At 35.0% G+C, this 24,122-nt stretch overlaps 1 protein-coding gene across 2 annotated transcripts; it reads left to right on the top strand.

The window, feature by feature from the left end:
* Nucleotides 1-729: 729 nt before the first annotated feature.
* Nucleotides 730-12,224, top strand: LOC141338771 (heme-binding protein 1-like). 2 transcript variants are annotated; one of them, XM_073844389.1, is made up of 6 exons: nucleotides 730-865; nucleotides 4,085-4,279; nucleotides 4,460-4,551; nucleotides 7,194-7,335; nucleotides 10,597-10,780; nucleotides 10,870-12,224. In XM_073844389.1, the coding sequence occupies exons 2-6, from the start codon at nucleotides 4,120-4,122 to the stop codon at nucleotides 11,042-11,044; spliced, it is 753 nt and encodes a 250-aa protein (XP_073700490.1). In that variant the 5' UTR covers nucleotides 730-865; nucleotides 4,085-4,119; the 3' UTR covers nucleotides 11,045-12,224. The 2 variants fall into 2 exon arrangements, with proteins under 2 accessions (XP_073700490.1, XP_073700491.1); XM_073844390.1 differs by having other exon boundaries at nucleotides 765-873.
* The last annotated feature ends 11,898 nt before the right edge of the window (nucleotides 12,225-24,122 follow it).

Here is a 24,122-nt window from a genome sequence, read left to right as displayed (position 1 = left end):
AACTGGGTCCAATAAAACACAGAACAACAACATACTCACTAGAAATGAAAGAACTTTAAAATGTGAGTGTGACAAGGGGTACGTTTACATGACCGCAATGGATTCTTTCCACAGCAATAACGGACGGGTGAAATATTACACCCCTCATATTTCAGCAACCATTATAGTATATCTTCTTAAGGGACAATACTATAGAAATGAAACTTGGATATATTTTAGAGTAGTCAGTGTGCAGCTTGTATAGCAGTATAGATTTACTGTCCTCTGAAAATAACTCAACATACAGCCATTATTGTCAAAATAGCTGCCAACAGAAGTGATAACAGCAGTATGTTGCAGTACGTTTATTGTGACATAACGTCACAGTTTTCACAAATTCATGTTTTTGTAGTTTGCATGGAGACGATAATGACTAATATCTAAATCTAAAAAAATTTTAAGGAACAAATTGAGTGCAGAAATTACACACATTACCATTTTGCTTACCTTAACAACATCCCTTTCCTTAAAATCCCGCCTACACGTGAGCCAATCCGATGCTCGACGACGCGCGTGTTTGACAAACAAAAAAAAACGCTTCCGATTGGCTAACAAGTGTGGTCTGCTGTGCTTTTGCATTCTAGCTAGTGTTGGTACATAAAGATGTGATTTGATCTATTTCCGTGCATTTTCAAGGTAGTTGCCACATTATGCACGTGTTATCCACATAAAAGACACAGTTTATCCTCGCAGTAAATCATGTACCAAAGTGGTGTTTGTAAACATGAGGAACAGCGCATGAGAGAGAGCGCTTCCGCGCATGCGCAGGAAACACTCTACAATCCCTAGTGCTTGAAGCCGTGTAGTGCGTTTGTTGTGTCTGCTGGTAAGTAGGTCAGTATTTATTAAAACAATAAAACGTTGTTTTAAATATTAAGTTACAGTGTAAACGATCGCTTTTATTTATCGGAAGTGTTCAACGCGTGTAAAATTTGCGCTGGGCGTCGTATAATTAAAATAATGTTTTACACATTTTCGTTTACTGGCCAAACTGGGCTGCTAAATATGTATAATAAAGTGCACTGATGAGTGATGTAGGGATGGTCGTGTGTAAATCCACTGCTGCTTTATTCCTCAGCTTTCGTCCATCTGCAGTCACGCGCTGTTGCATTAACATCAGTCTCAATGTGTCCGTTCACATCGTTTATGTTTTACGCATGTGATGAAGGAAGGGGCAGCGAACACACTGCCGTTTGTCCCGATGAAATGGCTTGGTGCAATAACACAGTCACATCGAGAAGCTTTCGATGAGGCCTTCTGTTTATTTTTTTATTTATGCTTCCTGTTTCTATGATTGCTGATCCTATCAACTTTGATATCGCCAGTGTTTATTATTAAAACATTCTGTGCTTAATGCACCTGTGTGGGTCCAGTGAAATATATTTTATTTTTTTTGTGGTTGTTATTTTGCATTCATGATTTATTGGGTCAAAACAGTGGAAATGTTGTTGGCACTTCCTCATAGTGCTATCAGTAAATAAGACTGATCATGCACAAGCTTCATGCCATGCTAGTGCTTTGATAGTGCCAGCTGAACTGTATTAGTGTTTACTAAGTAGATACTACGTTTTTTTTTTTTTTGTTAGGCGATTTTAATATAAACAATATTTACTTAATATATTTGAAAACATGAAAAGCATGAAAATGCTTTTAGATGATAAAAAAAAGTCTTCAAACTGGTATTATTTATGCCTATGCAAATGTTATAATTTGATCTCAATCGTAATTTTCATGTATATTTGCATTTTGGTTATGTCATTACAAAGTTTGAATTTAAACAAAAAAGAAAGAAAAGAAAGAACACTGAATTAAAAACAAAATGCCAGAGAATGAAAAAAAAAAAAAAAAACAGGAAGAGTAATTGTAACTTTCTTACAATTCTAAATTTATTTTTCATAGTTTTGCATTTATATCCTTTTTATATTTAAATTTTAGAGCTGCAAAATTTGTCGCGATTAATCAGTTTAAAATAAGAGTTTGTTTACATACTATATGTGTGTACTGTGTACGTTTATGTGTATATAAATACACACACATATATGTATATATTTTACAAAATATTTGTGTTTATTTGAATGTGAACACTTTTGAGATAAATGTTACATAAATCTAACATATTTGTCCTTAATATATACATGTATGTGTGCATATTTATATATACATAATAAATATACACAGTACACACACATGTAGTACTTAAACATAAACTTATTTGATTATTCGCGATTATTATTTTTTTTAGATTTTTTTTTAAAACTGCTTTTTATTATTCACTCAAGGGCCACCTAAATTCACTAACGACTAGGGATGGGACGATACACCTACCTCCCGATTCGATACGATTCCGATACTTGGGTGCCAATACGATATGTATATTGTATATACGATATTTTTTTAAGAATTCCGATTCTACAAGTATTGCGATTCGATATTGTAATGTGTTGCGATTTTGTTTTTTTCTCTCTAGACCATATGGAAAAATGTGAATAGTACACAATATATACACAATAAAAAAAAAAACATTTTAGCATTTTTTTTTCTGTTTTATTTCAGTTTATAACAAACTAAATATTTCAGCATAAACAAACAGCCACTAAATGTGCAACAGAACAATACTTCTTGAAATAAAATTCCTTTTAATAAAGTGCTCAAACTAGAAACCTTAATAAAATAAATGTCTCATTTAGAGTTCGTTGGCTTGCAGACGCTTCTGCTTTCTCAGGTTGCTTGGCGTTTAACTCTGGATGATGTCAAGCAAGATGCGCGCTCATGTTAGTTGTATTACCACAGTAGGTTACCAGTATTTTCTGTAGGTTATAAAAATTAAACCAAAAATAACCTGCAGGGAAAGTTCTGGGATTGCTTTCTGTAGGGTTTAAAAATAAAACCTAAAAATAACCTGCAGGGAATGTTTCCAGAACATTTTCTTTAGGTTATAAAAATTTAACCTAAAAATAACCCGCAGGGGACTTTCTGGGAACGTTTTCTGTAGGTTATAAAAACTAGGTTATAAAAACTTCTTTTTAAATTATAAAATCAAACCAAAAATAACCTGCAGGGAAAGTTCTGGGAATGTTTTCTGTAGGTTATAAAAATAAAACCTAAAAATAACCTGCAGGGAACGTTCTGGGAATGTTTTCTGTAGGTTATAAAAATAAAACCTAAAAATAACCCGCAGGGAACTTTCTGGGAACGTTTTCTGTAGGTTATAAAAATAAAACCTAAAAATAACCTGCAGGGAACGTTCTGGGAATGTTTTCTGTAGGTTATAAAAACTAGGTTATAAAAACTTCTTTTTAAATTATAAAATCAAACCAAAAATAACCTGCAGGGAAAGTTCTGGGAATGTTTTCTGTAGATTATAAAAATAAAACCTAAAAATAACCTGCAGGGAACGTTCTGGGAATGTTTTCTGTAGGTTATAAAAATAAAACCTAAAAATAACCCGCAGGGAACTTTCTGGGAACGTTTTCTGTAGGTTATAAAAATAAAACCTAAAAATAACCTGCAGGGAACTTTCTGGGAATGTTTTCTGTAGGTTATAAAAACTAGGTTATAAAAACTTCTTTTTAAATTATAAAATCAAACCAAAAATAACCTGCAGGGAAAGTTCTGGGAACGTTTTCTGTAGGTTAAAAAATTAAACTTAAAAATAACCTGCAGGGAATGTTTCCAGAACATTTTCTTTAGGTTATAAAAATTTCACCTAAAATAACCTGCAGGGAACGTTCTGGGAACGTTCTTTATAGGTTATTAAAAGGGGAACCTACAGGGAATGTTCCTAGAACGTTCTCATATGGTTCCTAAAAAAAACAACCAAATGGGAACCATGTGGGAACATTAATTAATGCACAACATCACATATTACTTTCACAAAATGTATTTTATGATCCAAAGACTCTTTCATCCATGAAAATCGGATTAGACCCAGAGCAAGTGAAGACTAACAAATTGATTAATGCTGAATGCCGATACCAGTTTAGTTTAGACCTTCAAAACCGTTGCTTTGTGAGTTAATTTTCTCATTTTGGTTTTCTGTCTTAAGAGCTTCCTGATTGACCTGCTGTGGCATTTGGCACGATGGCTCTGATCTCCATTGATGATCTCGACGGACTGGACGATGAGCAGTTGGACGATGACGTCACCGACAGCTCCGAGCCAATGGATGACGAGGAACAGGAGAGAATGTACGCCCACTGGCAGGCGGTCGGAAGGACACATCAGGTGTCTGTTCCCAGAGGTACAGCACTGCTGACAGAAACGCACTGTCCCCTGCCTGTGACACATTTCCATGGAAACTGAGTATGAGAAGAAATGACACTGGCTGATCGAATTCAGTTCTCATTAGAAAATCTAACGTAGTCATTATAGATCGAGCTGGTTTCAGATCGGCAGTGAACCCACTCTGGTTTCTGTGTAGAGATGAGAGGACCCATCGAGGAGATGACCAGGAGGAACCAGACCACAGAACGAGAGCAAGTGCCTTTTGCCAGCATCTCCAGACACGAGAAGGTAAAATCAGCTGATTTATGCTTATGTTAGTTTGTATATCATTGGTTCTAGCAAAATTTCCAGTTTGAAGTGAATCAGTTATGGTCACTAGATAACATTTTCATTAGATTTTTTTTTTCTCTTCCATTATCTCTTAAACTATCAAGCCACAACTCATTAAAACAGAAATGTAAGTGTGTGTGCAATATTGACAAAAAAAAAAAAGATATCTCTTTTTTTTTTAATCCCCAATAAACATTTTTTTTTCTGATTATACTGGTACCTTGGCTGGTTTATATGGAAGTCCATTTATTTAAAAAAAAAAAAAAAAAAAAAGGTAATTGTGACTTTTTATCTCACAATTGTGTTTACATCTCGCAATTCTGACTTTTTTCTTCATATCTGTGAGATGTAAATGCACAATTGCTAGATATAAAGGTATGTAAACTTGCAATTCTGACCTTTCTCGCAATTGCAAGTTTGTATCCCACAATTCTGACTTTTTTTTTCTCAGAATCGTAAGATATGAACTCGCAATTGCAAGTCCAGTTCTGAGGAGAAAAAAGACTATTCTGACTTTTTTCCTCAGAATTGAGTCATATAAACTGACTTTTTTCTCAGAATTGTAAGATATAAACTCACAAGTGCAAGTTAATTTCACACAATATAAGTCATATAAACTCGCAATTCTGACTTAACTCACAATTGTGAGTCTATATCTCACACTTCTGACTTTTTTCCTCAGAATTGAGTTGTATGAACTTGCAATTCTGACTTAATAACTCACAATTGCGAGTTTATAGCATACAATTCTTACTTAACTTGCAATTGCGAGTTTAAATCTCACACTTCTGACTTTTTTCCTCAGAATTGAGTCGTATAAAATTGCAATTCTGACTTAATAACTCACAATTGCGAGTTTATAGCATACAATTCTTACTTAACTTGCAATTGCGAGTTTAAATCTCACAATTCTGACTTTTTTCCTCAGGATTGAGTCGTATAAACTCGCAATTCCGACTTAACTTGCAATGACGAGTTAACACACAATTCTGACTTTTTTACTCAGAATTGCAAGTTATAAAGTCTAGTTCTGAGGAAAAAAAGACAGAATTGCATTTCCATATTTCACAATTCCGACTTCACTCGCAATTGCGAGTTTGTATCTCACGCTTCTTTTTTCTCTCAATTATGAGTTTGTATCTCACACTTCTGACATTTTTCTCAAAATTTTAAATTTATATCACACAATTCTGACTTAACTCGCAATTGCAAGTTTTTATTTCACACTACTTTTTTTCCCTAAAAATTGAGTTGTATAAACTCGCAATTCTGACTTAACTCACAATTGCAAGTTTATAGCATACAATTTTTACTTAACTCGCAATTGTGAGTTTGTATCTCACACTTCTGACATTTTTTCTCGCAACTGCGAGTTTATATCACACATTTCTTTCTTAACTCGCACTGCAAGTTTATATCTCACACTTCTGACTTTTTTCCCTAAGAATTGAGTTGTATAAACTCGCAATTCTGACTTAATAACTCACAATTGCGAGTTTATAGCATACAATTCTTACTTAACTTGCAATTGCGAGTTTAAATCTCACAATTCTGACTTTTTTCCTCAGAATTGAGTCGTATAAACTCGCAATTCTTACATAACTCGCAATTGCGAGTTTGTATCACACAATTTTTCTGAGAATTTCTCACAATTTTTCTGACTTTTTTCTCAGAATTGTAAGATATAAACTCACAATTGCAAGTTAATTTCACACAATTCTGACTTAACTCGCAGTTGGAAGTTTTTATCTCACACTTCTGACTTTTCCTCAGAATTGTAAGATATAAACTTGCAATTGCAAGTTATAAAGTCTAGTTCTGAGGTGAAAAAAGACTGATATTTTTACAGAATTGCGAGTTTATAACTCACAATTATGACTTTTTTTCTCAGAACTGTAAGATGTAAACTCACAATTGCCAGTTAGAAAGTCAGATTTGTGGGATATAATTTCACAATTGCGAGAAATAAAGTCGCGAGTTTATATCTTATATTTGAAATTGAGCGTTTATATATTTTCTCAGAAAAAAAGTCTTTTAAAAATGTCAGAATTGTGAGATAAGTCGCAATAACCTTTTTTTTAAATGTTTTATTCAGTGGCGGAAATGGGCTTCCATAGGTTTAGGCCTGTCATGAATAAATAAATGACACTAAACCCACCAGTGGGAGCAAGTCCCAGTCTTAATGAGTGATTCATGAGTGCTTCATTGAATCATTCATATGATTTGTTTGAAAGGCTGATTCATTTAGAAATGAAGCAAGGGACACAAGCCAACCTTTATGAATGGATTATTAAATCATTGATTCAAATGATTTGTTCAAAATCAGGAACGAAACACTGCAGTGTTGCTCTGAGACACGCAATTGTCTGTAATTGTCTGGCGAAACGGAAAATACTCCATTGTGTCTAAAATGTAACTCTCTCAGTTTTCATGTTTTTGAACTGTTGTATAAAGTTAATATATTTGAAACAAAAATCCATGCATGGATATTTTTTGCTTTTAACTTAATTTATAGAAGCATTCTAATTGGCTTCATCACGCAGGAATGCTTTTAGGCTCTCAATATGTGTTTTTTATTTTTATGTGTCCTCATTGTGCAGCTTGGTGAGGTCTTGTACGAGGAGAGAGTGTATCCTCCAGGAAAATGGGCATGTGTCAGTAAAGGAGACGCGCTGTACGAGCAAAGCATCTCCAACGCTTTTATGAAACTCATGCGCTTCATCTGCAAGGAGAATTCAACAGGTAGATATACATACACATACATGCATTTCCAGCTCAGTGCTTTACTGCAGGATAACATTAGAGGCCAAACCAAAATGCAGAAGTGAAAATGAATTTCCATTTAAGGAGAAACTTTATACCACTTGAGGGGCTGTATTAAATTTTTTCGGGTCAGTATTTTGAATCGCCTTATTAGAAGTCAGTGTACCATCAGGATGACTTTCAAACTGATATTTCAAGGACAAAACTTGAATAGTTGTCAGTTGCATGAAAAAGTATTTAAAAAGTCATGTTAATGTGGTCTATTTGCATAGTCAGGTTACTGATGTGCATGTAAACTGGGGAAACTGGTTATTTTAATGCTGATATTTGTGAGTTATCAGCTTACTGGTGTGCTTGTAAATGTGCTCAGTTACACATTAAAGGTGCAGTCACAATTACCGTTGTTTCATGAATAGTTGTAGACTAAATCCAGTCATTTTATTAAGAATCCATGCAATCAGGAATTTATTTATGTGGGCGAAAGATTTCCACATGCAGATTTGCCACATTGACCAAAAGAAAGCTGTTTGGTTTGGAAGTGACTTCTGTTTGAGCTGTACACTACAGACAATGACCTTTTTTTGTCTGTGCAATTTTTATCGAAATCACACCAGAAGGCTGTACAGTTAGTTGAATCAAAATCAGGTGAACTGAACAGCAAAAAATGTGAATTAAAATAAACAGGCTTTAAAAAATCTAGCACTAATGTAGAGCAAAAAGCAGATTTGAATCCACATTGAGTCCAGATTCACACTAAATTTTCTAGTATCACCATACCTTACAGTACCGTACAGTTAGTTGAATTAAAATCAGGTTGAATTAAGTCCAAAGATTGTGAATCAAAATAAGTGGGCTAAAAGAAAACTATCTCAAATATGGACCCAAAAACAGATTTGAATCCAGATTTACACAGTAATTTTGCTAATATCACCACACCTTAAGTTGTACAGTTAGTTGAATCAAAATCAGGTGGAATGAAGACCAAAGATTGTGAATAAAAAAAGTGGGCTAAAAGAAAACTATCACAAATATGGACCCAAAAACAGATTTGAATCCAGATTTACACAGTAATTTTGCTAATATCACCCCACCCTAAATTGTACAGTTAGTTGAATCAAAATCAGGTGGAATGAAGACCAAAGATTGTGAATCGAGAAGTGGGATATAAAATCTATCACAAAAGTGGACCAAAAAACAGATTTAAATCCACATTGAGGCCAAATTCTCACAAAAATTTTGCTAATATCACCACACCTTAAGCTGTACAGATAGTTGAATCAAAATCAGGTGGAAAAAAGACCAAAGATTGTGAATAAAGAGAAGTGGGATAAACAAAAACTATCACATAAGTGGGCGAAAAAACAGATTTGAATTCACATTGAGTCCAGATTTACACAGTTATTTTGCTAATATCACCCCACCCTAAATTGTACAGTTAGTTGAATCAAAATCAGGTGGAATGAAGACCAAAGATTGTGAATTAAAATAAACAGGCTATAACAAATCTAGCGCTAAAGTGGACCAAAAAAAACCAGATTTGAATCCATAATGAGTCCAGATTCAAACAGAAATTTTGCTAATATCACACACCTTAAGTTGTACAGTTAGTTGAATAAAAATCAGGTGGACCGAACACCAAAAAATGTGAATTAAAACAAACAGGCTTTAAAAAAAATCTAGCACTAATGTAGACCAAAAAGCAAATCCACATTGAGTCCAGATTCACACTAAATTTTCTAGTATCACCATACCTTACAGTACCGTACAGTTGGTTGAATTAAAATCAGGTTGAATTAAGTCCAAAGATTGTGAATAAAAAAAGTGGGCTAAAAGAAAACTATCACAAATATGGACCCAAAAACAGATTTGAATCCAGATTTACACAGTAATTTTGCTATCACCCCACCCTAAATTGTACAGTTAGTTGAATCAAAATCAGGTGGAATGAAGACCAAAGATTGTGAATCGAGAAGTGGGATATAAAATCTATCACAAAAGTGGACCAAAAAACAGATTTAAATCCACATTGAGGCCAAATTCTCACAAAAATTTTGCTAATATCACCACACCTTAAGCTGTACAGATAGTTGAATCAAAATCAGGTGGAAAAAAGACCAAAGATTGTGAATAAAGAGAAGTGGGATAAACAAAAACTATCACATAAGTGGGCGAAAAAACAGATTTGAATTCACATTGAGTCCAGATTTACACAGTTATTTTGCTAATATCACCCCACCCTAAATTGTACAGTTAGTTGAATCAAAATCAGGTGGAATGAAGACCAAAGATTGTGAATTAAAATAAACAGGCTATAACAAATCTAGCGCTAAAGTGGACAAAAAAAAAAAACAGATTTGAATCCATAATGAGTCCAGATTCAAACAGAAATTTTGCTAATATCACACACCTTAAGTTGTACAGTTAGTTGAATAAAAATCAGGTGGACCGAACACCAAAAAATGTGAATTAAAACAAACAGGCTTTAAAAAAATCTAGCACTAATGTAGACCAAAAAGCAAATCCACATTGAGTCCAGATTCACACTAAATTTTCTAGTATCACCATACCTTACAGTACCGTACAGTTGGTTGAATTAAAATCAGGTTGAATTAAGTCCAAAGATTGTGAATAAAAAAAGTGGGCTAAAAGAAAACTATCACAAATATGGACCCAAAAACAGATTTGAATCCAGATTTACACAGTAATTTTGCTAATATCACACACCTTAAGTTGTACAGTTAGTTGAATAAAAATCAGGTGAACTGAACAGCAAAAAATGTGAATTAAAACAAACAGGCTATAAAAAAAACTAGCACTAAAGTGGATCAAAAAAAAAGATTTGAATCCAGATTCACACATAAATCTTGCTAATATCACCACAACTTAAGCTGTACAGTTAGTTGAATCAAAATTAGGTGGACTGAACTCCAAAAATTGTGAATTAAAATAAACAGGCTATAAAAAATCTAGCATTAAAGTGGACCAAAAATAAAGAATGAAGACCATAGACTGTAAATTAAAACAAGTGGGCTAAAAAACGGATTCGAATCCACTTTGAGTCCAGATTCAGTCTGAATGCAGAAAAGGGCTTCTTTTCAGTTCAATTTTGGATATGAGTTGTGTGTTATTAACTCACATGTGACCACTCTTATAGAATGCACTGATATTAATACAGTATTTATTGAAATTGTTGAAACATGCAGTTTCCCAGTTTGCTCAGTTTAATCTTTGTGTCACCAGGACGGTATCTTGGCATGTCGGTGCCTGTTGTGAATGAGATTACGATGGCAGACGATGGCACTAACTTCAGAAAGGATGTGTTGACGGCATATTATCTGCCTGCTGAATTCCAGGCCAGTCCACCTGAACCAACTGATCCTGATATCAGAATCGTTCACAGGGACTCGATCCGGGTCATAACCAGGTACACGACCACATGTGCAAACCAGACCTTCAAAGCTCAGCCTGTATGCATGTTCTAGAATGATTATAGTCGATTTTCTTTCATTCTAGGGTGTTTTATGGCACCACGACAGAGGAGACCATCTCTCATCAGATCAGCGTCCTTTGGGAGCTTCTGGGCAATTCCGAGGATGTTCTCCAAGACCGCTACATGGTAGCCGTTTATGAGAATCCTGGCGTGCCCCAACGCCGAAATGAGATTTGGTTCATTCGCCGTGGCCAGTAAACATTTCGCAGGATTTGAGTCGCTGAATGTCTCGAAATGAAGTGGTGAAGCTAGTCACAATCAAAACCCATTTATCCTTTTGTATTGTTGTCAGTGCGATGCAGAAAACATTTGGTTTTTAATCAGTGAGTAAAGAAACTACAGCTTATTAAACACTAGATATAGATTATACACTAACATTAGCACTGTATATAGTCTGCGGTTGATTTTCAGGGTCAACACATGGGATTGCATGGAGATATCAGTGTGACTTCACTCACTGTTTTTCACTTGGACAGTATGAAGACGATTCATTATGCTTCCTGTGTTTTCCGTCGGATTCAAATATTCAGAACTTCTTGAACTCACTTTTATTGTTTAATTTGTTTTAGTGCATAAAATGTTTTTTATAGACTCCCTGTAATGGTGTCGGCAATGACTCGGATATTATATGTTCACAACTAAACTGTGAACCATAAATCCTTTAATAATGGCATTTGTAGATTGTCGGTTGCTTTATATGTTGATAGAGAAACTAGTTCAGGTTTGAGAAAGTATTTGCAGCTCATCATACTTATAACTATATACTATACTCATAACTATTGTAATTTTAAGTAAAGTTAAACTTTGTGTTGGAAAACTGTTGTAAATTAAACTATTTTTTGTACTTTTGTGTAACAGACTATCAAACCATTTACTAGACAATCATCGGTCAGAGCTTTTCTATCTCTAAAACTCTTAAACATTTTTATCTTACGGGCCAATCAAATTGTTACCTGTTAGATATTAGTAGTGTATTCCAGTTTAAATCAGTCATTTGCCACAAGTAGTATGTTTTTTACGGGTAATCTTGTTGATCTCTTTTCTTAAGATGGAGTCTACAAGTCTAGTATATCTAAACAGCTTTTTCTCCAAATGAATGGGACCACATGGCAAAATAGCCTTTGCAGCAGTATTGTTTCTAAACACTATTTGGTCTCAAGTAACTGCATTTACTTGTGTTTTGTGTCATATTGTACAAGCCTATGTCAAACATCAGCGCAACTCTGTAAAGCTTGTTTTTTTACATGATTCCTTGCTTTTGTGACATTGATGGCTTAGGTTGTACTTTTAATTGATGTTTGCCTTGTCAAAGTATTTTAGTACTTGCACACTCCCCCTGAAATCTGTAATAATACTAATAAAGCTTATTTAAAGAACACTTGGCTTCACAAAGAATTTAAAAAGTTGAATAAATGGATACAAATAAAAAAAAGGTATTTAATTGTTGTTGTGGATAACTAAAGCCTGAATTTTTGATGAACACAAACCCCTGTGATATCTTGAGAAAAGGCCAATGAAACTGGGTGTGCAGATTTTGCATAGGTGGCCCACCCCGGAAATCCAGGTATAAATAGTCCAGCGTGAGATCTGCTCATTCGTTCTATTCTTCTGAGCCGAATGCAGCATCTCTCTGTGAGAAGCAGCACCGGTCACCTCTTCGTCATTGGATCTAAAGCACGGGCAGTGGTCTCTCCCTTCTCAGACTCAGCTAGCTGCAGTGAGAGTCCCCTGGGTGCTTCAACGTCTATCTTGAGAAGATTTACCTCTAAAAGAGCTGACATGGTTGGATTGTGTGTTTCATTATACCTTTCCATCCGTGTCCTTCTGGTTGCGGTTTATACCTTTTCCCTAATGATCGGCACGCTTGCTGTCTTCGTTGTTTGGGCCGTGAGCATGCTAAAGCAGCGTTCGCTGAGGGTACATGTCCAGCTTCCTTGAGCACACTCAGCTTTCGAGTTGTGTTCTTTACAAAGAGGCCGCAGCTCGCTTCAACTGCTTCCTGTTCCCGGTCCTCCTACTTCTGGGTATGAGGCTGCAGCGATGTGTGTGGAAGGAGAGCGTTCACCGGTTGAGCTCCCGGACTTTGAAGGCTCGTCCCAGTATACAGGTGCTGGTCATATAATTAGAATATCTTCAAAAAGTTGAGTTCACTAATTCCATTCAAGAAGTGAAACTTGTATAATGTATACATTCATTCCACACAGACTGATATATTTCAAGTGTTTATTTCTTTTAATTTTGATGATTAGAACTGACAACTAATGAAAACCCCAATTCCGTATCTCAGAAAATTTTAATATTGTGAAAAGCTTCAGTATGTAGTGAAAGTCGTGACGTATTGTCAAGTATGGTGACCCATACTCGAAATTGGCCCTCTGCATTTAACCCATCCAAGTGCGCACACACACAGCAGTGAGAAGTGAACACACACACACCGGAGCAGTGGGCAGCAACTGGGGGTTCAGTGCCTTGCTTAAGGGCACTTCAGTCATGATATTGAAGGTGGAAAGAGCACTGTTCATTCACAATCCCCACCTTCAATTCCTGCCGGTGTGGGAATCGAACCGGCAACCTTTGGGTTACGAACGCCAGCTGCCGAAGGATAGTCCGACATTGGGCAAATTCCAAATGGAAGTGCGCATCCCTACGCCCTACTCCCTTCGAAGGGCAGATCCCTTTGAAGTGAGTTCTTTTAAGGGAGTAGGGCATTTCTGTCTCTTTTAACCGTTTGGAACTCCCTTGGCGAAGGGAATGACTGACGAAATGTTACCTTGACAACGCTGCGCAAACGTGATCACTAACGGAAATCACTTCCGTGAAGTGACCATGGAATGTTCCCTTCGCTAACGGCCTTCTGGAAGGGCCCTTCGTGAAGGGATTAAGTTGCTCACTTTCGTTTGGAACGTCCCTACAAATGGCGTCCCCTTCTAGAAGTGCCCTTGAAGGGCGCAAAATAGCCGTTTGGAATTCGCCCATTATTTTGGAAATGTCGAGCAATGTTGAACTGTGCAGCCAATCACGTCGAAGCACTATAACATTTGGGCCAATCGCGTGGAAGCGCTTCAACATTTCCAGCCAATCATAAAGAGTTTTCTTAACATTTTCGACATTTGACCAATCAGAGTAGAAGAGAATGTCGACGGCACGTTTTCGCGTATTGCCGCTAGGCGGAGGAGTCAGCGTTCTAGTCAGGTGTCAATCAAGTTGCCGAACCGAGCCGAAGGTGTACGAAAGAATGACACATCCTCAGGGGGCGTGTCAGAGGTCAAAAATACTTGTTTGAATACTTATTTAATATTTCATTTTATTTATTTAATATTCATTACTGTATTGTTGGAATAATTGTAAAATAAAAACAAACTGGGAAGTTATTGATTTTTGTTTATTACTTTTGTTTTTATTTCTTTTTTCATTTATTGTTGTTTGAAAAATTATTCAATATTTAATTTCATATATTTAATATTCATTACCATTCTGTTGGCACAATTGCAAAATAAAAACAAATTTGCTAATTATTTTTTGTTTTTTACTTTTATTTTCATTTTATTTCCCTTTTCATTTATTGTTCTTTGAATACCTAGTTATTATATAATTTTATTTATTTAATATTCATTACCATTCTGTTGGCACAACTGCAAAACAAAAACAAACTGGCAAATTATAGCTTTATGTTTTTTAGTTTTATTTTAATTTAATTTGCCTTTTCATTTATTGTTGTTTGAATACCTAATTCATATTTAATTTTATTTATTTAATATTCATTACTGTATTGTTGGAATAATTGTAAAATAAAAACAAACTGGGAAGTTATTGCTTTTTGTTTATTACTTTTATTTTCATATTTGCCTTTTCATTTATTGTTGTTTGAAAAATTATTCAATATTTAATTTGATTTGTTTAATATTCATTACCATTCTGTTGGCACAATTGCAAAATAAAAACAAACTGGCAAATTATTGCTTTTTGTTTTTTACTTTTATTTTCATTTAATTTGCCTTTTCATTTATTGTTGTTTGAATACCTAATTCATATTTAATTTTGTTTATTTAATATTCATTACTGTATTGTTGGAATAATTATAAAATAAAAACAACCTGGAAAGTTATTGCTTTTTGTTTTTTACTTTTATTTTCATTTTATTTTCCTTTTCATTTATTGTTGTTTGAAAACTTATTTAATATTTAATTTGATTCATTTAATATTCATTACTGTATTGTTGGAATAATTGTAAAATAAAAACAAACTGGCAAATTATTGCTTTTTGTTTTTTACTTTTACTTTTATTTTCATTTTAATTTATTGTTGTTTGAAAACTTATTTAATATTTAATTTTATTTAATATGCATTACTGTATTGTTGGAATAATTGTAAAACAAAAACAAACTGGGAAATTGTTGCTTTTTGATTTCTGTTTTTATTTTCATTTTATTTCCCTTTTAATTTATTGTTGTTTGAAAACTTATTTAATAGTTAATATAATTGTATTTATTTAAAATTCATTACTGTTCTGTTGGCATGATTGTAAATTAAAAATTTTTTATTATTTTTTTTCTATTTTATTCTAATTACTATCTTTTTTCAATACAAATAACAGATTTGTAAGTGTCTTGAATGAATGTAACATACAAACAAAACTAATATTGCAACCCCACACATGAATGGTCTCAGGATGCTTTACTGTTGGCATGACACAGGACTGATGGTAGCGCTCACCTCACCTATAATATTGTGCTTAATCAGAATAAATAATATTAATACAACAACTACAAAATAATAAGTAATAATAACAACAACATCAACAATACCACAGTTCCATTGGCATTCTTTGTTTTTCATGAAAGAATTGTACATATGTACATTTTATTAACCTTAAAAATTGCATTTATTTAATGAAATTAACAATATAACAATAACAATACAAAAAGGTGCCTTTATCTGGATTCGAACCCCAGTCTTGGTGAGCGCCTGCAATAGGAAACAGTGTAATATAAATGCGCGATTTTCACGCACAAAGAAACCTGAAAATGTATCGTAGCGTGCATTCTAAGGAAGTAATATGTTCCAACGTCACATTTCACCCTTTCTTTTCGTCATTTTTTCTCTTTCTTCTTCCCTTCCCCCTTTTCTTCCCTTCTTCCCCGTCTTTGACGGACTATTGTTCCCCAGCTTTGAAAGATCTGAGGGAAGGTGCTCCCGACCCAGTATTATTGCAGGAACTGTGCTTGGTGACTGACTATGCTCTCCGGGCTCTGGGGAGGGCAATGTTCACTATGGTGATCCAGGAGCACCACCTGTGGCTAAACCTGGCAGTAATGCGGGGTCGTGCCCCTGCCCCTCCAAAGCAGCAACCTCTGCTCTGCTCTGCTCTCATTCCCTGATGGAGGGAACGGAGACGTTGTGTCCTTCTGTCACAAGTCTGGAATGCCTCTGAGTGAGCTTGAGACACTTCTCGGGTCCTCGGAACAGAACAAGTGAGCAGATCTCACGTTGGCCTATTTATACCCGGATATCAGGGGCGTGGCCAGCAAAATCTGCACACCCAATTTCATTGGCCTTTTCTCAAGATATCAGAGGTGTTTGGGCTCCCAAGAGTGACCCCTAGTATCGTACATTTGACACAATAGCTGCATTTCTATTACCCTTTAAATTGCGAATTAAAAATACGCCTAATTGAAACACGTCAATTGCGCAAAAACTCCCATATATCACAAAATTTTTAACGCTCGCATGAGGTGGTTTTTACGGAGCCCCTTACGTCACCTGTAGAAGAAAAATAATTAATCCGTGGGGACGGTTTTGCAATTCGTTCCCTCAGTTTATAAACCGTTCTCACGAATTCTTAAACTGTTCCCTCAGTTTAACAATTCGTGCCCACGGATTAACAAACCGTGCCCACGAATTTCCAATCCGTGCGCTCAGATTTTGTAAACCGTACCCTCGGATTTGGAATCCGTACCCACAAATTCATAATCCGTGCGCACGCTTTCGCAATCCGTTCCCACAGTTTGTAAACTGCTCTCACGGATTTGTGGCCCCGCCCCCAAATTCAACCAGGACACCCGTTTATATGCTGGATGCATTGTTTTGCATTTATTAAACTTTATTTCTCAGTAGGCTATATGAGACTATGCAACACTGACAAAACAGAGTTTTTAGCTTTATTTTATATTAATCACCAATAGATTAGCTGCCAAAACACCATGTGTTTTAACCTATTGGTTATTAATGTAAAATAAACGATAAAAAGAAGCCTGTTTTGTAAGTGCGGTCATGGTACCAAAATAAAATAATAAGTGAAGAGCGCTGTTCAAACGGCTTTGTTTTATATAATATTTTTCAAAATATAAAATTACCTGAATTAAAAAAAAAAAAACACGAGTTTTGGAGAGGAGAAGGTAAAAAGCAATACAAAACAAATAATGTACAGGTTATGTTGCCATTCCTTTGCTCTCAAACTAAATGCAATGTAATAATTGGCCTTATTTAATAATAACAACATTAATAGTGCAGCATGTATCTAACTCTGGGTGAAAAGCTTATCATAATCACAAATCCGTGAGAACAGTTTACAAACTGTGGGAACGGATTGCGAAAGCGTGCGCACGGATTATGATTTTGTGGGTACGGATTCAAAATCCGAGGGTACGGTTTACAAAATCTGAGCGCACGGATTGGAAATTCGTGGGCACGGTTTGTTAATCCGTGGGCATGAATTGTTAAACCGAGGGAATAGTTTAAGAATTCGTGAGTACGGTTTATAAACTGAGGGAACGAATTGCAAAACCGTCCCCACGGATTAATTATTTTTCTTCTACATGTGACGTAAGGGGCTCCGTAGGTTTTTCTGGCAATTCAAAAAAGGAATATTTTGCAAAACAGCAATGGATTTTTTTTTTCTGCATTTACAGGTCACATTCGATTAAATATAGCCAAAATCCCACAAAAAAACGAGATTAAAAAAAATACATCGGTTAATGGAAACGCTGTCATTTCGCAATACTTTTTAATCGACATTTATAAAATCTCGCCAAAGTTTTGCGCAAATCTCTAATGGAAACGCAGCTATAGACTCTGTTCCTTCCATCAGGGAATGAGGGTTACCATACGTAACCAACACGTTTTCAATTATGGCGCGCTGCAATTCTGTTTTTCACCTCAAATTTACACTGGACAAATGTGGGGGGCGCTGTTGAGCTCGACAGCATAACACATGCTACCTGACAAAAGACACACGCTAATTTTTTTATTTTTTTTGTCAAACTCAGCTATTTTGGTTTAAAAAAGTCTAAAAATATTTGTTGCGGATATTTGTTGTTGTTAGCTTCATTCACCACAGGATGTCTGGTAAGAAATGTGAAATAGAAATGTAACAATGAATACATATACAGTAATTATTTACATGTTCAGCCATTGAGTTTACAAATGTATGTTAGTTTAATAACTGGACACAATATTTCAGTCTGTAAGCAACCGCATAATCAGCTAATGGATACAATTATGAAAACTGATACAGTTGAGAGGGTAGTGCAGAAGGCTGTATCCAAATAAACATACTTCCTTACTATGTTAGATGAAAAACAGCATATGAAAAGTGTAGTATAGGCAAGAAGTACCTTGATGGCACTTTACTATCCCATGATGCCATGGGAGAAAAGTTGTGAATGGAAGTGAAGCTTTTAAAAGAAGTCTTTTCTGCTCACCAAACCTGCATTATTGGATCCGAAGTACAGAACAAACAGTAAAACATTTAAATATTCTTATTATTTAAAATAACGGTTTCTATTTTAATATATTTTTAAAATGTAATTTATTCCTGTGATTTCAAAGCTGAATTCTTAGCATCATTACTCCAGTCACATGATCCTTCAGAAATCATTCTAATATTCTGATCTGCTGCTCAAAATGTTTTTATTAAGTTGACTTGAGAAAGCAAAAAAAAAAATGTCTAAAAAATTGTTTTTGGAAAGATGTTTCATCAGCTGAAAAACTGTAAACAACAGTACAATCCATTGAAGACAGTTGTGGTGCTCCTCTGACAAAGGTTTATTATTAGACTAGAGGCATATGGGTGTGGCGAGACAATAACCAATTATCTTAATGCCACTTGAGACCGGCCTGAGGAGCAGGCAAGTATCTCCGAATGAAATAACTCAAGATTGTATAAATTTAACATCCACCCTATTCTAAGTAAAAGTGTCAAAGGGTTTTTGGAAACATTTATTTCAAATATTTCTTTGAACATTATTCATTTAGAGGTTTCAAAGTTAACTGTAAAACCACTTTGGAACAATATTTTGTGTAATTTTGTGTTAATTTATTTATTTCAAATACATTTTAATTGAATTTGTTTCTCTTGAGCTTTAATCACTCTAATAATGGGTGGGAAAGATAGTGTTGTTTTAGTATGGGTTTTTATTAATAGTTTGAATTAGTCTTTTACATTTTATGTTTTCATTTTAATTTAAAGTTTTAGTAATTTAGCTGCTTTTTTAGGTCTGTATAGCCAGGTTTTGTTCATTCATATTTCAGTTTATGTTTTAATCAAGTAAGTAATGAAGTAGTTTAAGAAGTTTCAATACAGTAACAACATAGTAACATAGTTATTTAATTTTGCAAACATATTGTATTAAGTTGGCTTGAGAAAACTCCTCCTAGAGCTTTAACTCTCCAAACTCCAAACTCAGGCCAGATCTTCAGACTGATCTGACTCCAGTTGCTGGATCTTTTCTAACTGATCGGACTTACGGTTTTCCTAAAAATGACGATTAAAACTGTGAAAAATCCCATAGACTTACATTGAGGGAATGTTCAACTGATCAACACTATTCAAACTCCAACTGACAAAATTCAAATTTCAACTGACAAAACTCCCACAATCCCTTGAGACTCAATCAAACTCACCTTCTATCAACTAGATTTATAATACATTCAAACTCATCTATCTCAAGCTAGCAATATGCTAATCATTCCAGAATTGTGCCAGTAACTTGCTAATCATGCTAATAACATGTTAATCATGTTAGAAACATACTAGCAACATACTAATAATGCTAAAAACATGCTAGTCACTTCCAAGTAATGCTAGTGTCATGTTAGAATCATGCTAACAACTTGATAATCATGCTAGAAACATGCTAGCAACTTGCTATTTATGCTAACAACATGATAACTTGCTAATAATGTTAGAAACAGTAGAAACATGCTAGCAACTTGCTAACCATGCTAGAAACATGCTTACAACTTGTTAATCATGCTAGAATCATGTTAACAACATGCTAGCAACTTGCTAATCATGCTAGAAACACAGTACAAACATGCTAATCAATGCTAGCAACATGATAGTAACTTGCTAATCATTCTAAAAACGTGCTAGCAACTTGTTGTTGTTAATAATGCTAGAAACATGCAAGCAACTTGCTAATCATGATAGAAACACTAGTAACTTGTTAATCATGCTAAAAACGTTCTAGTAACTTGGTAATCATGCTAGAATCATGTTAGCAACTTGTTAATCATGCTAGAAACAGTAGAAATATGCTAATCAATGCTAGCAACATGATAGTAACTTGCTAATCATTCTAAAAACATGTTAGCAACTTGTTAATAATGCTAGAAACATGGCAGCAACGATTTAATCGGGCTAGAAACATGCTAGCAACTTGCTAATCATGATTGAAACACTAGTAACTTGTTGATCATGATAAAAACGTGCTAGCAACTTGGTAATCATGATAGAAACATAGTAGAAACATGCTAGCAACTTGGTAATCATGCTAGAAAAATGCTAACGACTTGTTAATCATGCTAGAATCATGTTAACAACATGCTAGCAACTTGCTAATCATACGAGAAACACAGTAGAAACATGCTAATCAATGCTAGCAACAAGATAGTAACTTGCTAATCATTCTAAAAACGTGCTAGCAACTTGGTAATCATACTAGAACCATGCTAGCAAATTGCTAGTCATGCTAGAAACACAGTAGAAACATGTTAATGCTAGCAACATTATAGTAACTTGCTAATCATTCTAAAAACGTGCTAGCAACTTGGTAATCATGTTAGCAACTTGTTAATCATACTAGAATCATGCTAGCAACTTGCTAATCATGATTGAAACACTAGTAACTTGTTAATCATGCTAAAAATGTGCTAGCAACTTGGTAATCATGCTAGAATCATGTTAACAACATGCTAGCAACTTGTTAATCATGCTAGAAACACAGTAGAAACATGCTAATCAATGCTAGCAACATGATAGTAACTTGCTAATCATTCTAAAAGCGTGCTAGCAACTTGCTAACCATGCTAGAAACATGCTTACAACTTGTTAATCATGCTAGAAACATAGTAGAAACATGCTAGCAACTTTCTAATCATGCTAAAAAATGCTAACGACTTGTTAGTCATGCTAGAATCATGTTAACAACATGCTAGCAACTTGCTAATCATGCTAGAAACACAGTACAAACATGCTAATCAATGCTAGCAACATGATAGTAACTTGCTAATCATTCTAAAAACGTGCTAGCAACTTGTTGTTGTTAATAATGCTAGAAACATGCAAGCAACTTGCTAATCATGATAGAAACACTAGTAACTTGTTAATCATGCAAAAAACGTTCTAGTAACTTGGTAATCATGCTAGAATCATGTTAGCAACTTGTTAATCATACTAGAATCATGCTAGCAACTTGCTAATCATGATTGAAACACTAGTAACTTGTTAATCATGCTAAAAATGTGCTAGCAACTTGGTAATCATGCTAGAAAAATACTAACGACTTGTTAATCATGCTAGAATCATGTTAACAACATGCTAGCAACTTGCTAATCATGGTAGAAACATAGTAGAAACATGCTAATCAATGCTAGCAACATGATAGTAACTTGCTAATCATTCTAAAAACGTGCTAGCAACTTGCTAACCATGCTAGAAACATGCTTACAACTTGTTAATCATGCTAGAAACATAGTAGAAACATGCTAGCAACTTTCTAATCATGCAAAAAAATGCTAACGACTTGTTAATCATGCTAGAATCATGTTAACAACATGCTAGCAACTTGCTAATCATGCTAGAAACATAGTAGAAACATGCTAGCAACTTTCTAATCATGCTAGAAACATGGTAGCAACTTACTAATTATGCTAAAAACGTGCTAGTAACTTGGTAATCATACTAGAACCATGCTAGCAAATTGTTAGTCATGCTAGAAACACAGTAGAAACATGTTAATGCTAGCAACATTATAGTAACTTGCTAATCATTCTAAAAACGTGCTAGCAACTTGGTAATCATGTTAGCAACTTGTTAATCATACTAGAATCATGCTAGCAACTTGCTAATCATGCTAGAAACACTAGTAACGTGTTAATCATGCTAAAAATGTGCTAGCAACTTGGTAATCATGATAGAAACATAGTAGAAACATGCTAGCAACTTGGTAATCATGCTAGAAAAATGCTAACGACTTGTTAATCATGCTAGAATCATGTTAACAACATGCTAGCAACTTGCTAATCATGCTAGAAACACAGTACAAACATGCTAATCAATGCTAGCAACATGATAGTAACTTGCTAATCATTCTAAAAACGTGCTAGCAACTTGCTAACCATGCTAGAAACATGCTTACAACTTGTTAATCATGCTAGAAACATAGTAGAAACGTGCTAGCAACTTTCTAATCATGCTAGAAACATGCTAACAGCTTGGTAATCATGCTAGAATCATGTTACAACATGCTAGTAACATGCAAATCATGTTAAAACATGCTAACAATTTGGTAATCATGCTGGAAACACGCTAGAAACATGTTATCTATCTATATCTATCTATCAAACATTAAGCCATGCAATGCCTAATTCAAAATTTGGGTAAAACAACTATGAAAATTAAGTACAGAAACTTCCTTCATATTAACACAGTAGATTGGAGCCAAGTTTTCTCTTCCTCCCCAACATTCAGTGCAATCCAGAATAACTGTTATACTCTATGATTGTGCTTTTAAGCTACCTTCAGTAGAAATACAAAGGCTTAAGCTTTCAGTAAAAGAAAAAACCCTTCCTGAGCACTACCTGTAGTTAAATGATGAGGATTTCACATGGTGAGTGACGTCTGGGATAGCCTGAGCCTACAGTGAGCTTTCTCTTGCCAAGAATAAGGGAGTGGATGACTGGAGTTGACTGTCAGTTTCACTGGAACGAAAGTGAATAATTGGGCTCCAATAATTCAAGGTACCCTAGGAAGTGTAGACTAGAGTCTAGTAAGCCACCTAAATTAGCAGGATCAACCTTGGCAACCAGGTTTGACACTCCCATGGGTGAAGTTGTAGAACCGGGAGTGTCTGTTTTCAATCTTCCCACAATCCCAATGGTGAGACCAAACTCACACCAAAAGTGCTAACTTAGCTTAATGTTTCATATAATGATCTAGTGAACAAACTCTCACGATGCTGGTTTATGCTGGTTAGCGCTGGTTTGGTATCATCATGGGACCATAGCCATGATGAAAAAAAAAAATGGAGGTTTGCTAGTTAAGTTATTAAGCCTGTAGACACTAGCCTGCCAGTTTAAAGATCACAACATACAGTATGCTGGATGGACTGGCAGTAAAAAATGACAGACTTCCCACTGGTGACATACAGTGCCTTGCAAAAGTATTCATACCCCTTCATTTTTTCCCCATTTTGTTTTGTTGCAGCATTACGTTAAACTGCTTTAAATTAGTTTTTCCCCACATCAGTTTACACTCCATACACCATAATAATGACAAAGCAAAAACCAGATTTGCAAATTTTACACATTTATTAAAAATAAAACACTGAAATAAGTACATTGCATAAGTATTCATACCCTTAACTCAGTACATAGTTGAAGCACCTTTACAGCCTCAAGTCTTTTTGGGTCTGATGGGACAAGCTTTGCACATCTGCATTTGGCAATGATCTGCCATTCTTTGCCTCACCTTTTCACCTCTCAAGCTCTGTCAGCTTGGATGTGGGCTGGCAGACATTTTCTAGAGTCCTAGTTGTTCCAGTCGTCTTCCATTATGGATAATGCTTCTGTCAACCTTCAATGCAGCAGATTTGTTTCTGAACTCTTCTCTAGATCATTGCCTTAACGCAAGTCTGTCACTGAGCTCTACAGGCAGTTATCTTGGTTTTGGCTCTGATATGCATTTTCAGCTGTAAGACCTTTTCTGAGAGGTGTGTGCCTTTCTAAATCAGACTCATTCAAATGAATTTGCCACAGTTTAACTCCACTCCAACTG

This window comes from Garra rufa, chromosome 7 (assembly GCF_049309525.1).
Source record: "Garra rufa chromosome 7, GarRuf1.0, whole genome shotgun sequence".
NCBI classification, from domain to species: domain Eukaryota; kingdom Metazoa; phylum Chordata; class Actinopteri; order Cypriniformes; family Cyprinidae; genus Garra; species Garra rufa.
This window is presented reverse-complemented; position numbering and strand designations above follow the sequence as displayed.

Excerpts from the sequence above, each read along its gene's own strand:
- LOC141338771 (XM_073844389.1), top strand. The coding sequence starts at position 4,120 with ATGGCTCTGATCTCCATTGATGATCTCGACGGACTGGACGATGAGCAG. Across the intron at positions 7,336-10,596 it reads CTGCAAGGAGAATTCAACAG|GACGGTATCTTGGCATGTCG; the intron begins GTAGATATACAT and ends TTGTGTCACCAG. Across the intron at positions 10,781-10,869 it reads TCGATCCGGGTCATAACCAG|GGTGTTTTATGGCACCACGA; the intron begins GTACACGACCAC and ends CTTTCATTCTAG.